The 14332-nt window shown below is 38.7% G+C and overlaps 1 protein-coding gene across 24 annotated transcripts in view; it reads left to right on the top strand.

Annotated features, from left to right (window-relative positions):
• MAGI2 (membrane associated guanylate kinase, WW and PDZ domain containing 2) overlaps positions 1 to 14332 on the top strand; it is a 696944-nt gene that overhangs the window by 626640 nt on the left and 55972 nt on the right. For 15 of the 24 annotated variants that reach the window (XM_077783658.2, XM_077783651.2, XM_077783650.2 and 12 more), the window contains 4 exons: positions 949 to 1043; positions 6885 to 7077; positions 8016 to 8102; positions 10062 to 10310. In XM_077783658.2, coding sequence (XP_077639784.2) covers positions 949 to 1043; positions 6885 to 7077; positions 8016 to 8102; positions 10062 to 10310 — 624 coding nt within the window. The remainder of the gene's footprint in view (positions 1 to 948; positions 1044 to 6884; positions 7078 to 8015; positions 8103 to 10061; positions 10311 to 14332) is intronic. The other 9 variants (XM_077783655.2, XM_077783664.2, XM_077783661.2 and 6 more) reach the window with 3 other exon arrangements.

The following is a 14332-nucleotide window of genomic DNA, read 5'->3' as shown; positions in this document are numbered from 1 at the left end:
ATGTATAGACCAGAAAGACCACTCCTGTCAATCACTGCTTTAGGTGATGAGTCTAAAGCATCTCCGAGCATGCAGACAGTGATAGTCACAAGAGACAACTTCTTAGTCTTCTAAATGCTTATGGTTTCACTTTATAATATTTGAAATTACTAATAATATTATTAATATTATTGTTATTATCCCAGAACACTGTGTTCTTTCAAGTGAAGCTAAAGACACTTCAATAAGAAACTTTTAAAATACTCCATATTCCTCAACTGATCTATTACAGGTCATAATATATGTCCAAAGGCAGGTTAGGCAGGCATATGGAAATGCAACCTTATTGATTCACAAAGCTATTGAGACTTTAATTGAGTAGCATTAAGGAGTTCAAGTTAATGATGTTAGCTTTCAATTTAAACTCTGAGACTGAGAGGTTTATAATGATCATTTTCATCAAAACTCCTTATTGAGGGTATTACCTGGAAGTGGAATACTTAAAAGCTACATATATATATATATATATCTGTATTTGGAACGTAAATGGCATGTAGTAATTTTCATATTTTGTGAGTTGGACTGGTGTATCTCTGTCTCCCATTTCAGATAATTCTTTGTAGGATTTAATGAACTGCCATGAAAAGACAAAGACCAGAGGTGGATGAACATTAATCCATACAGTCAGTTTTAAGAAGACACATTTTTAACCTCTGTTTTGGACAGACTTTTCCATATTATTCTTCTGTGAATGTATTCTAGTTTGGTTTAGTGTATTCTACTGAACATAACCACCCTCTAAGAGACACCTACATTTTCAATTCTCCTCCTTGTGTGTGGCCCATTTGTTTCCACCAGCTCCAGCCAGGATGCCATTAGTCACGTGCAATAAGCATCAGGTGGGAGGGGTTGGTGCAAATTCTCAAGATAAGACCAAAATTCTTTGCTCAATGGGATTTCTCTTTAAACCAGGTCCCGATTACAAGGAGCTGGATGTTCACCTTCGGAGAATGGAGTCTGGGTTTGGCTTCAGGATCCTGGGAGGAGATGAGCCTGGGCAGCCTGTGAGTTATTTCTTCTTGATTTTCCTTTTCCTTCCACATTCTATAATCTGTGTAAAGGTCAGAAAAATATCACTACACAACTGAACCCAAATGAACACCATGTTAAGGCTACAAGTAAAATTACTTTTATTCATCCACAAAAAAAACCAGAACTCTCAGGTTTTTCACATCTGAGAATTAAGTTAGAATAAGAAGGCATAAAGGTGGAAACAATATCATTCATCTCATTACTGTGGAGTGTGACCTGGCATCTCTTAATCTGGACTTTTCAAAAGAAAGTTTAAGCAGAAGATTCCAAAAGTCCAATTATGTAAGACTATCCATAACCATGTTCAGAGTAGACAACTTGTATGCCAAATGTATGCTTGTGGTTAAAAAACAGTCAGAAATGCAGTTTATTTCCAGAAACAGAAGACCTTACCAGGGAGTGATAGTCCAAGTTAAATGACATCATGTGAGGCAATAGGCATAACAAAATGAACACAGATGGTTTGCTAATAAAATATAATATAAAATATATCATATGCAAAATATTTAAAAGAAACAGTATAGAAGCCCAAAATAAGGGTCCAGTGTGCATGACATATCACAAATGTGTAAATATTTTTATAAATTATTGATCTATTTAAATACTATAATTTTGAGAGCAGGCAGAATTAGTACTCTTTCAGAAAAATTCAATGGTGTAACTATAGTCTGATAGCTAGGACTAATCTCAAGTCAATAATGATAGTGCTTTCCTATCATAATTTTAAGCAGTCTGAGTCTTTTGTTACCACATTTCGGAGATAATGTATAATTAATTATTAGATTTTCATATTCCCTAGTCAATAATTTATATATTCCATATTCAAAATAATACAGAATAGTACATTTTTCATTCAAGCCTTGAGGTTAACCAGCACATAGCTTTGAGAAACAAAGAAGCTCTTATATTTTTGAAATTGTCAACATCTGTCGAAGTACTAATAAATCTTAACAGTTTACTGATGTCTCCCATAAAAAGAAAAGAATGCAGTGTATTATAAAAAAGATGCTTCAAGTGCTGTTTGAAATTCAGTTCTAGTTTAGAATAAGTGATATCAATGGTTTTTCAAATATAAAGTATAGCTGCTCAGAAGAATTAGAAGACAACACTGCTCCATCCTCTACACTTACAGTGTGCCTGAAGCCCCTCTGATATGTGATTTCCTTCTGTGAAGCATGTCCCAGTGCACATAAAATGAGGCCACTGAGCCATCATCTGCACATTCTCCAACTGAGCATTTTTCCTGTCCCTTCTGGACGGGCCAGCCAGTATAAGTTCTCAAAGCACACATACTAGGTGAAGCCAAAAAGGAAATCCATGAGGTGTTTGTGGAAATTGTATCTTTTTAGACTGTTGGGAAATGGCACTAGAAAGACACTACCTTTAAGACTAGGTTGGGTGGAGCTTTGAGCAACATGGTGTAGTGGAAGGTGTCTGCCCATGGCATGGCAGGGAGATCGGAGTTAGATGATTTTTAATGTCCTTTCCAACCCAAACCATTCTATGTTCTGGGAAGATTTGGAAATCTACTTCTACCTGCTCTGGACAGTGATGTCTAATGGCATTTACTATCTCCCAGGAAAGTGTCCCTGGCTACAGGGCTGCTCAGTATTATGTGAGAGGCTCTCTTGGTGTCTCCTTTAGTGTTTTTTTCATTACCAATGGATAATTAAGCAGTCATAGACTTGGCATCTGACTGGCTCTGCTTGTTGGAGGTTTATGACAATCTCATGTGGCTCAAACACCTTATCTCAAAGATGATTATTTATATAAAACTGAATTATTTCAACCCATAGGACTAAGAGAAAACTCATGGAGAATATCTGATATTCTGGTAGTTCATATCCATAATACATGCTGGAGTTGTGAGAGACTTGAGTCTCTCAGTCTGCTCAGCAGTCCAGTACAAAAGAAATTTTGAAGCAAGCCTTTTGCCCTGCAGCTACATGCATTATGCACTGAAGTATTACAGAGGATCAGCTCTTTCTAGTGTCTCTTCAGCAGAGGACTGACCTGACTTTACTGTCTGAAGTCAAAGAGCCATAGCTGGATATCAAGGGCAGAGATAAGCACCTTGCTATTTTTGGAGAGCAGGACCAAAAAACACTGCCCTCTGTGAACCACCCTCTAACACATTTCACTGTCCTGTAGAACAATTGCTCTCAGCCTGCCCTTAGCCTCAAGGTTGCTATCTCTATTCCATCTGCACATACAAAAGTGTTTTTCCCCAAGATTTATCAATCCAATGGGCTTTATGTGTCTTTTCAAATATTTCTCAAAGTCCCCAGGAGTTAAAAAGAGCCTAACTTGAAGCTGAGGATTGTACAAGGCAAAAAGACACCCTCCTAGAATTAAGTGTTGCAGTGCTGAGGTTTTCAATTCTCACTCCCTTGTGGTTGTCCATCTTGTTTTCACTGCTCAAATTTAACACCAATAAACACAACAGATGTACTCTTTTTGGTGTTCTTCTATTTCATATTCAAAGTACAAGAATTCTTAGCTCTATTCTCTCTCCTCCACTGCTTTCCTGCCCCCCCATGGACAGCCCACCTGCAGCCTCCCATTTCTTTCACCTCCAGAAAAGCAGAAGCAGTTTTTGCCTGTTCTCCAGACCCCTGCTTTTCCTATGAAACAAGAACTGAGATGCTTTGAAATTTTTATTTCAGCTCTCCTGCTGTGCAGTCAAGTAACACAGAACAAAAGGAAGCTTTTGTCTTTGTGGTTTGATTTCTAAAAAGGAATATGGATTCTTCACCATAAGGCAATAATTTTTCAGAGAAGGAGAATCCAAATAAAGTTATTTTAGAAGGTAATACTGACACTATAGAGGGACTGTAGCTTAGTTTCCTTCTAGTTATATCAGCTATCTGGCACCTTGGAAGGAGAAAATGCTGGTGTACTACTCCACTTTTAATATTTGTAAGTGTAAAAATGCTTTTAAAGGAAATACTTAAATTTATTGAGAAATTTCAGATATCAAGACTGTGAGTTGTGCCAGTTCAAATCAACTCTTAAATCTTATAATATTGCACTACAACAGCTATTTATCACATCTCCCAGTAACTTGAGGATTTAGGGATAATCTGACTCTGTAATGGTGAATTATATTATTACTGAAAGGTTGCAAAAACACATAAATTGGAACTTTACTGAAGTTGCAAATTGCTGTCCCAGAGGGGAGATCTATTTTGCATACATCTGTGCAACTCAAATTCAGTATCACAGGAACATATACATAATTTCTCTAAGAGTTTTTCAACATGGACACACTGGGATTTTTCTCAAAAATATCCTCAAGATATATGTTTGAATTTTTTTTATTATCAGTGCCAAGATATAGTCTAAGTATCTTTCTACATTTCTAAGGCATAGATGTCCATAGAGCAAAATCTTAGGACAAGGCCATGCCTTGGGAAGCCCTATTTTAACAGTAAACAGAGTTCAGGTGATTAGCTTGGATTTAGACATCACTGACACTTAAAATTAGTGAATCACCCTTTATGTGTATATACTTGAATTTTGCTATGTGCCTGTGAGGCTACTATGTTATATTCAGAGAAAGTAAAATACAAATTCAGATGATTACCAAGAATCACAAAGAAAGTCAGTATCAAAGCAGATTAACCTGTATAAATTAATAGACACAGGCTTTAATTTCGGATTAGGTTTTGCCACAATCATCCTAATCCCAGAATTTGTCCTGTTTAATCTTAAACAATAGGAGAAACTTTTCTTTTTATACTACATCACACTCTTTATTGCTTACATGCCATCATCCTTCTCCTCATGCATTCAAAGCAATCTCATGCCAGTATGAAACTGCATTTCAGAGGTAATGTAGTCCTGATATATATTTTTCCGATTTGTGCTTTACATGTAGAATTGATAGCTATTATGGCAACTTCCCAGCCATGAAACAAGAGCAGATACTGCATAAGAAACAAATTCTTAGACACAGAAAATAAAAAGTAGGAAAATTAAGTTGTTCTTGCTATTAAATATACCAAATAATAGATATGGTAGCCATCATCTTGACAAACACACCTAGCTGAAGTGTTTAATGTATGAAGTATCTGCTGCTTATTTAGGAATCTGGCACTGAGATAACAAAATCACATTACGTGGTGAACATGTGAAATATCAGCAGTAATTACTTAGAACTAGAGAGAGTTTTTCTACTTGTCTGTGTATACTGATGACCTACCATGCTATGATCTGCATTTTGTTTATACAAGGGTTAAAGGTGCTCAAATTGTTTAATATTTTGTCAGAAAATCATGAAAAAAACTGCAAATGTTCAACAAGAACAAAGGAGGAAGCCAATCCCTACAATCTCCCATGCTTCAGAGGGAGATCTCCTCTCAAAATAACTAGGAAGAAATTCTTACTCATATGAGATGCCTAATTCTCAAATGTTTTGAGACTACTTTGTGGATATCTAGCTAAATGCAGCCTCAGAGATTTTTTCTTCTTTCCAGTAAAGGAGCATAAATTCATATTTCATGGTTGAATTTTGCACAAAGTATTTTCCAAATCTTTTTTAATGTTTTTTCACCATTTGAAGAACAGAATGGAGAACCTGAAACAGCCTCTCTAACCACTCAGCCTGGCACTGTTTAAAAGGAGACCAGGAACACCAGAAAGTAGGAAAAATTCGCATCACGTTCTCTCTTTGCTAGGTTTTGAAAGCAAAACTAAGCCAAAGGGAGGTGAAAAACTAGGGAAAATTCTCCAGGCTCCACAAGGGATTTCATTTAAACACTATGCTGAGATACTTGCAACTCTGCAGCTAAGACCACAAAAAAACCACAGGCCCACCTGTGTGACTACCACATGTAGCCTTTGCAATTCATCATGAAAAGCACTGCTTCACAACTTTTATCTTTTATTATTTAAAGCAGATTGTCACATGGCATGTCATATCCATCATTTTGCACTCACTCTCAGACTGAAAAAGAGAACGGAAAATTTGAAACACTGTCTGTGAGTGCTTTAATATTCTTTCAAAGAAAGCAGGTTTTGTTGAATCAATCTCAAATTATTCTACCAGTTATTCCATGGGGAAAATATATACATCTTCTTCCAAGAAATTATGTGAAATTATCTGCATAGAAGGTGGAGAAAGTCATTACAAGGTTTTGGACAGATGTTTTACTAGTTTATATGTCCCATACAAACTACATCTAAATGTTGATTTGGGAAAACAGCATCTGCCCAGAACAATCTGACATTTTTTCCTCTTTTTTCCATTTTAACCAAGCACTGTCTGAGCAATCATTCATTAGGAGCAATAATATTTAATATTCTTTTCCCCTAAAGAGTCCCAAAGCGAACTCTGTGTAGTGGGGTCACTTCCACTGCTGACCTCAGGTATATGACTCCAAGTGCTTAAATCACACAGCAGTGAAGAAACTTCAACAAGAAATACACAGACTTGATAATTTTAAATTTAAAAGATCCTTACATAGAATTAATCTTTTAAGTCTTAGTTATAACTTAGTCTGTAGAACCTCAACTCTCCTTAGAGACAGATTATCTTGATTTGGACATATCAAGCAGAACTGGGATTAGGAATCTCTGGTGTATCTCTCCTGTGCAGGTAGAAAACACCTTACCTTCTTACCAAAGGCAAGGAAGCATCCTCAGTCACCCATGAGAGGACAAGCACAGCTTTCAGTCACACATAGACCTCTTCACCTGTGCTAAATCACTAGCTCAGTTTCAAAAGAAAGAGAAAATCACTGCAATATTCATGTCACTAAATTGCAGGCTCAGTGTAATGTATGACAGGATTTTGTTTCTTTGCTGCCTAGATTCTCATCGGAGCAGTAATTGCCATGGGCTCAGCAGACCGAGATGGTCGTCTCCATCCTGGGGATGAGCTGGTGTACGTAGATGGGATTCCAGTGGCCGGCAAAACCCACCGATATGTGATTGATCTTATGCATAACGCTGCCCGAAACGGGCAGGTGAATCTTACTGTGAGGAGAAAGGTGCTACCCACAGGTGAGTGAAGGCTGGGAAAGGTGAAAGGGAAAACAGATCCCAGTGCTGTTTAAAAAAAAATAGAGGAAATCAAAGTGAATGTTTGTGTCATTTTGAGGAAAGAATTATTGTAAATATGTGTCCCTTGTTCCTGTGGCAAAAGTACAACAACTGAGCGTTGTTTCCTTCAGAAGTGGAAACATACTGGCAACCCTGGTGTGACCATCATAAGTGCTCTGGGTTTGTTCCATGCTGTCTTGGTCTGTGCTGTCTCCTTTTGTCCCCTTTTGGGACTGAACATTCACCTAAGTTAAAGCCATTTGAGCTGACTATGTCAATAAGAGACAGGCTCAAAGACTGTTAACTGTTTTAGGACAGGAACTCATTTCACTCTTATATGTGTTAAAAGCCCATTTCTGGTCTCACTGATGTCATCTGGAATTTCCCACTGAACTGCAATGCAAGCTGGTGGAAAATCTTCTGTAGGGCACGAGGGCCGAATTCTTCTGTCAAGCAGACATATTCAGAAAATGAACCTAAACCACTATGAAGTATTTGTAGTAAATTAGATGTTTAGACTAGCTCAGTCTCAATTGCCAAAAAACATCGGAAGTGGCAGCATCTATTAAAACTTTAATGGGAGAATTTGATGACGTTCCATTAGAACCACTGCTTACTTGAGGAAAGAAGTTTATTTAAGAACTTTTAGAACATTTTTGGTGAGTACACTTGTCTGAGGTACCAGAAATGAGCAAAACCACATTCCCAGCCTGTCCTGTCTTCTGCCTGCCCGTGCCCTAGATCCACTGTCACTGCCTGCGCCGTTCCCCTTCGCTCCTGTGCCAAAAAGCCGCCCTCCCACTCACCTTCGTCTTCGCAGTCCCCCTCCCACTGCGGCACCGCAGCTCCCTGCCAGCCGTGCTCCTGCGGGACTGACTTTCTTCTGTTACTGACTCCAGAGTCCTCCAGCCAGAAAGGTGCCCCCGCGCCCGGTGCGACGCCCCCTCGCAGCTCCCCCAGCGCGAGGAAAATGGCCAATAACCAAGGTAATCACGCCAAGCCCTCGCTGCCCGCGGCAGCTGCCGCACGCACGGCGGGCAAAGCTGGCACACAGCGGGTGCCGGCCTTCGCTGCTGCTCATTCCATATTGAAGGCTCTACTAGCCACTCTGGGCTCCTGGTGCCGACAGTAAGCAAGCTGGTAAAACACCCGGAGTTATTCTTCAGCCTTGAGAGTGCCACTCGAGGGAATGTGGCATATAGCTCATTAATGTTTAAGCATATGAGGAGCTGAACAGGATTTTAATGTGGTGTGTTACAGCATAAGATTTGTGGAAAAATTTAAAACAATTGATGTTGGGTGTGACTGAAAAATGCTATGCTAATACATCAGGCCAATTGATTTCATGGAACTTCTCACTAGCATGAATGTATACAACAGAGGGATCTGGGGTTTTCCTTACCTGTCTGTAGCTGATAAACATATATTAGCCCACACCTGGAATTACCATTCTGTACATATACTTACCCAGATCTAGAACAGAAAATCACAGTTCACAAGATCTGGAAAACAATTTGATTAGGAAAATGTGATTTTTGGATTGAAATGCCATTTTTTCACAGGCAGGAGCAAAATGTATTTTTTCTGATGAGTATCTATTGCACAGTTGACAGTAACATAGCCATTTAAGCTTTTCCTCCTTTATCATTCTTTTTCTATATTTAATGGCATTCAATTGCATTCTTTCATGGCCAAGCCAGATCTTGGTCATTCTACAGGGTAAGAGAATTTCCTTTCTGTTGCAGCTGTACTGATATAAACAACATTCAGCTTTCTGAAACATGACAGCCAGAAAATGAGAACTCTCTTGTCACTGACTATGGCATTTAGTTGCAGATTTGGTTCAATAACTCTTAGAGATTTTCAGGGGGTATAATAATTGTTTTTTTTTTCCTCTTTATACTCTCTAATTACTTTATTTCATAGTTGCAGAAGGACTGCGAAAGGACACACCTGACTGAGAAAACAACAGCTTGTCCTTGGATGCTGTTTATTTTAATAATATATACAAACACTAGAGATCTAATTTGCAAACTCTCTACCTAGGATGTATGTGTATATGTGGGAGCTCCTCACATGTTCAGTAAAATTACTCTGCCACTTTTGTTGTTCCAAAGAGAAAACATAATACTTACATTTATCTGAAATTTCTGTATTAAAACTGTCAATAAATACTGATTTGTGTCAACAATTTAAATCTGCAAAGAATATAAATCTTTTTTTTCCCATCTGGAATTATAAATCTGCTGTTTTCAATTGCCAAAATGCTCACACTAAAAATGTGTAATCTCACAAGTTTTAACTTGTTTCCTATTCTTGTTACTGTAAAGCAATACTAAAGTGTACATGGACTCCATTTTCACTTCTGCCCTTTTGAACTTGCTAAACAAGAGCATCTCAAAACATTTAAATGACCACTGCTTCTGCCATGACACCCACAGAAAAACTACTTTTGTTGATTTTCATTGTATAACAGTTCTGCTCTTTGAACATTTTTTGAGCAAGCTAATCAACTTGTAAGAACATTATGCAGCTAATCCTAATTACTCTGTTAGGTCCCTGCTTAAATTCTTGTAATCCAAACACAAATAATTTTTTATTGAATTAGACGGTCACTTTTCCTCTTGATGACAGATCTACCAGCAGACAAGGGAATAGCGTTTGGTAATCTTTTTGCAATCCAGATAGACACTGTTTCTTACTTTCCTCTCTTGTAGCTAGCCTAGCAGTCAGTGTTCATGCTTGCTTTATCTGATTGCCCTTGAATGTTCTGCATAACTGTGTAGATTCCTGTCTCCCCGCATCTATTACAGCTCCTAGTTTAATACTCGGGTAGTCTGGTCTGTAGACAGTCAGCTGTGTTTGCGTTGCATTAGCAAATGTACCGAAAGGCACAGAGCCGCTGAGCGAGTCCGCCTGTGACACCAGTGTGATTTATGTTGTAGGAGAACCCTGCCCAGAGAATGGCAGAAGCCCAGGCTCGGTGTCCACGCACCACAGCTCTCCAAGAAGTGACTACACGACCTATGCCAACAGCAATCACGCGGCCTCCGGCAGCAGTGCCACTCCTCCCGAGGGCTTCGCGTCGCACAGCCTGCAAACCAGCGACGTGGTCATCCACCGCAAGGAGAACGAAGGCTTCGGCTTCGTCATCATCAGCTCCCTCAACAGGCCCGACTCTGGCTCCACAATAAGTCAGTAAATCATGTTTTGCAGTTCATATTTCTCCGAGTTTGCCCCAAATAAAAAAAAAAATTAAACTGCCAATAGTTCATTTAAACCTATATGCTAATAATTTATCACTGCAGAGATTTTAACTGAAGATACTCTTAATGTTTATTCTGAGGCACTTCTTGTTTTGTCTTCGACCAAACCAAAGGTTATTCTGGCCTCTCAAGCCCTGTGCTTCCCACACTTCTTCGACTATCAGAGTAATAGAGGATTCTAACTAGATTTTCTCTGTTACTATGTCTCAAAGAGACACTGTAAGTAACAAGTAGGTTTATGTGAATAAATTATTCTCCTACATGCAACTGAATTAGACTTTTTTGTAATAAATCAAGATGAAGTTCAGAAAGTTGAAAAAAGCTTAGATCATAGCAAACCCTATGACAACAGCTATCCAATTATGGGACTGCAAAAGCAACTAGAAGTTGGGAGAACTTGTTATATGAAGCTGCAGAGAGGCTGACTTAACTGGGTGGAGTACAGACAGCATAAAATTACAGCTGAGTACGGGGGATAGGTGTTTCTCTCTGTACTCAGTAGTACTCAGGTGGCAAGATCTGACCTTAATAATTATAGCTCACTTTCTGTTCAGAAAACTCATTTTTTCTGTGGGTCATTTTTATTGCTTTAATAAAGATATCTGGTGCCACTTGAGACGTCCTGGGTACATCTAGGGAGAGGTCAGATAGGTGTGACATAGGACCTACAGAAGACTCAATCCCAGGTAGTGGCAGCTGGAGCCACAGGGACACCTCTGGGTATTTCCATGGCATTTAACCCAATTGAGCCCTCTGGAAGAAGGAAGCAAAAAAGGCTTTATATTGAGAGACATCTTCACACCCCACCATGTAATGCTAACCACAACTGAAAAACCAAGAGAGGTGAGGGGATTTATCATTTTGCAAGTTGAAGCCTAATACAATGCTTTCCCTGCACTAAAATATGCTTTGAAGGAACTGTTCTTTTGCCTAAAACTGGTTCCTGGCAAAATAAAATCACAATTGCAACTTCAAGGCCAAATATCACACTTCTAAATTCATACCTGAAAAGCAGTTAAGAGAGTACTGGGAAAATCTTATCTCACAACAGCAAGTTACCTCAGAAAACTTTTTTGCAGTATTTCATGATCATGCAGTTATTAAAAGAGTTGCTTTTCATGCTACCTCAGCTGAATTTTAGAATTCCATTATTTCTGGAATTAATACTGTAACAAAATCATAACTAATTAGCCTCTTGGGACTCTGAGTTTTCACATTACTGAGTATAATAGCCAAAGAATTGGAAGCTCTTTGCAGAAGATCAGAAAAGAAAAAAATAATCAATAGTGGTACATACATGTTAATCAGTTAAGTCAGTCATGATTTTTTTTCAAGAAAATTATTTTCTAGAGAGAATTTCTGGTTGGGGCAGTTGGAGAGGGAAAGGAGAGAGGAAAAGAAAGAGAGAATGCTCAATCAACCAAAAATTCTGTGACTGGAATAGTCTCTTGAAGACTACAGACCCAGGTTCAAGGTCCTGTTTTGCCTCCTACCCTCCAACATGTTCTTTCAGTACTTTTCTTTCTCCACAAGTAACTGTGTAAGTAGTCATTTTTGATGTTCAGCTGAACATCTCCAATAGTAAAGGGAAATGACAGCCTGCTGTGGAAGTGACAAGAGAATTTAATCAAACAATGGCTGCATTGAATTTCAGTAATCCCCAAAAGTACCAAATCCCAAGTTTACAAGAACAGTGAACAAAAAATTACATTTGCTGTAGACAGTGATAGAAAAGACAAGAAAATACCCTTCCTATATAAATTCTGTTACAAAACTGTAGAAAAAATATCCTGAAAAATACATCATTTGTCATCAGTAATGAAAATAATCTAAAAATTATTGACTCTTTCTAGAGGTTATTTTCTTTACTTAATATTTATTTGGCTGAAGTAATTTGAGCTTTATTAACAGAAGCAGAGCCAGTAGATTGAGGGAAATTATTATCCCCTTTTACTCAGCACTCATTGGCATCCATTCAGAATACATCATCAGAATACAGCGTTTGGTAGAACAGGGAAACTCTCCTGAGGTACCTTCTATCTTTAAATAACACAAATCCTTTTATTGAAATGCACAATCAAGGGTAGAAAGCATACCAATGATAGGAAAATATCAAATGGATACAGGAAGTGCAATGTCCAAAATATATGACACATCACTATCAAAATGTGAACCTGCATGGCACCATGCTAACACCTTGGTAGGTACTCCTCATAGCAGCAATATGTTAATTGAGTGAAATATTGTGCTCTGGTTCCAGTGTCCCTTGTTTCAGAGGCAGTGCACTTGTTGCCAGCTCCTGTATCCCCATGTGGAGCAGAATGATGTTATGAAGACATGCATGCACAGAGTAATGTTAATGTTGTAATTGCAAAGCAATTCTGAAAAATTCAAAATGGGCAAAATACGTCAAAAAAGGGAGCATCGTGTAGTGCCAGACATTTTTAGAAGGAGCAGCACCCAGGAAGTTCTCTCACTGGGATCATCCTCAGGGTAAAGTGAAGAAGCATTCCTTTGATTTAAGAATGTTTATTTTAATAACTCTATTCCCTCCTTTACTTTCTTGCAAAAGCAAGACTTGATGTCTTGGAAGAATAAGTATCATGACTTTAACTCAGAAAGGCAATTAATTATGCACTGAAAGTATTTTCCTTGTTGTTAAAATCACATTTACAAACTGTATTTTACAGTCCAACAGATTACTCTTGTGGAGTTCAGGAGCAAGCACTTTGTGTCACTAGGTGCATGTGCTGAAGTACTGCTAAAATTGAAGCAGTCATTCCAGCAGGGCTGCTCCTGGCTACAGAGCTGCAGGTTCATTAGTTTGCTGCTTTGCAGTTGGCCTGAAGCTGAAGGGGTTGCACAAAGCTGACCTTTTGTTTGCCAGGAGAGTTTGCTCTGCCTGTGCAGCTGTAGGACCATCCCAGAAGTTACAGGGCAGTGCTCCAGCTGAGTCTCAAATCCCTTTTCCACCCTCTGGTGGGTTGTGGGCTGCACTGCTCCCACACAGCCTCTTAGTGCTTCATGCCCCTTCTGACCTGAGACTGAGCCATGAAAGGCTCAGGAACTCCCAGGATTAGAGATGAAACTCTTTTTCCAAGAGGTTTAGGGTCCTGGTCAGATGGTTTGTTGTTACAGTTGGTTTATTGGCCTGCCTTTGCCGTATAGAAATTTTCAAAATATTAAATGCTGGTTTTATGCTATGGATAGACACAGAGTGAGGGCAGACTACAGCCATAATTAGGAAACACACTGTTTTTTCACATTTTGTGATGGGCAGCACTGTCATATCTGTCAGTTGATAAATTAACATTATGTACTTTGGAGCCAGCCTTTAGATATGAATGTCATTTTTCCTTACTGGTACTTGCATTCTTGTGGCAGACTTATTTTCCTGTGTCTATAATGGTAGAAATTTTGTTTCCCCTTTGTCAAAGCATTGCTTGGGATGTTCTCTAATCCAGCACAGGGGATTATCTTGAACTGAACTACGGTTCTGATGTGGGGAGATCAGGAGTGGAAAACGAATGACAAGGATTGAATGAAGAGATTTTACAGGGCAAAGCAGAGGCAGAGAAAAGGTCAGCCATGCTTCAAAACTGTATCAGTAAAAGGAGATAAAGAGCATAAATAAAGAGCTGTGCTTGAGTGGTATATCCAGGAGCAAGTCATTTTGCCTAGTGCAGCACGCAGAGGATCTTGGAGTGCTAAGAGATTAAGAAAAGAAAATGCACCTGTCCAGGCTCCTGACCTATTTCTAACGAAAGGATTAGCTTCCACTGCCTCTAAAATATACTATTGTGCCTTCCCCCAGATCCTGTTCCAACATTAAAGGGGAATATGGCTCTCATCCCTTCTCCACACATGAGAAATTACAGCTAAAATACTTAAATTTAAGAAATTAATCTACACTTTGCATTATATTTAGGGAAGTATTTTTAGGGTAACAA

This window comes from Lonchura striata, chromosome 1A (assembly GCF_050655825.1).
Source record: "Lonchura striata isolate lonStrDom1 chromosome 1A, ASM5065582v1, whole genome shotgun sequence".
NCBI classification, from domain to species: Eukaryota; Metazoa; Chordata; class Aves; order Passeriformes; family Estrildidae; genus Lonchura; species Lonchura striata.
This window is presented reverse-complemented; position numbering and strand designations above follow the sequence as displayed.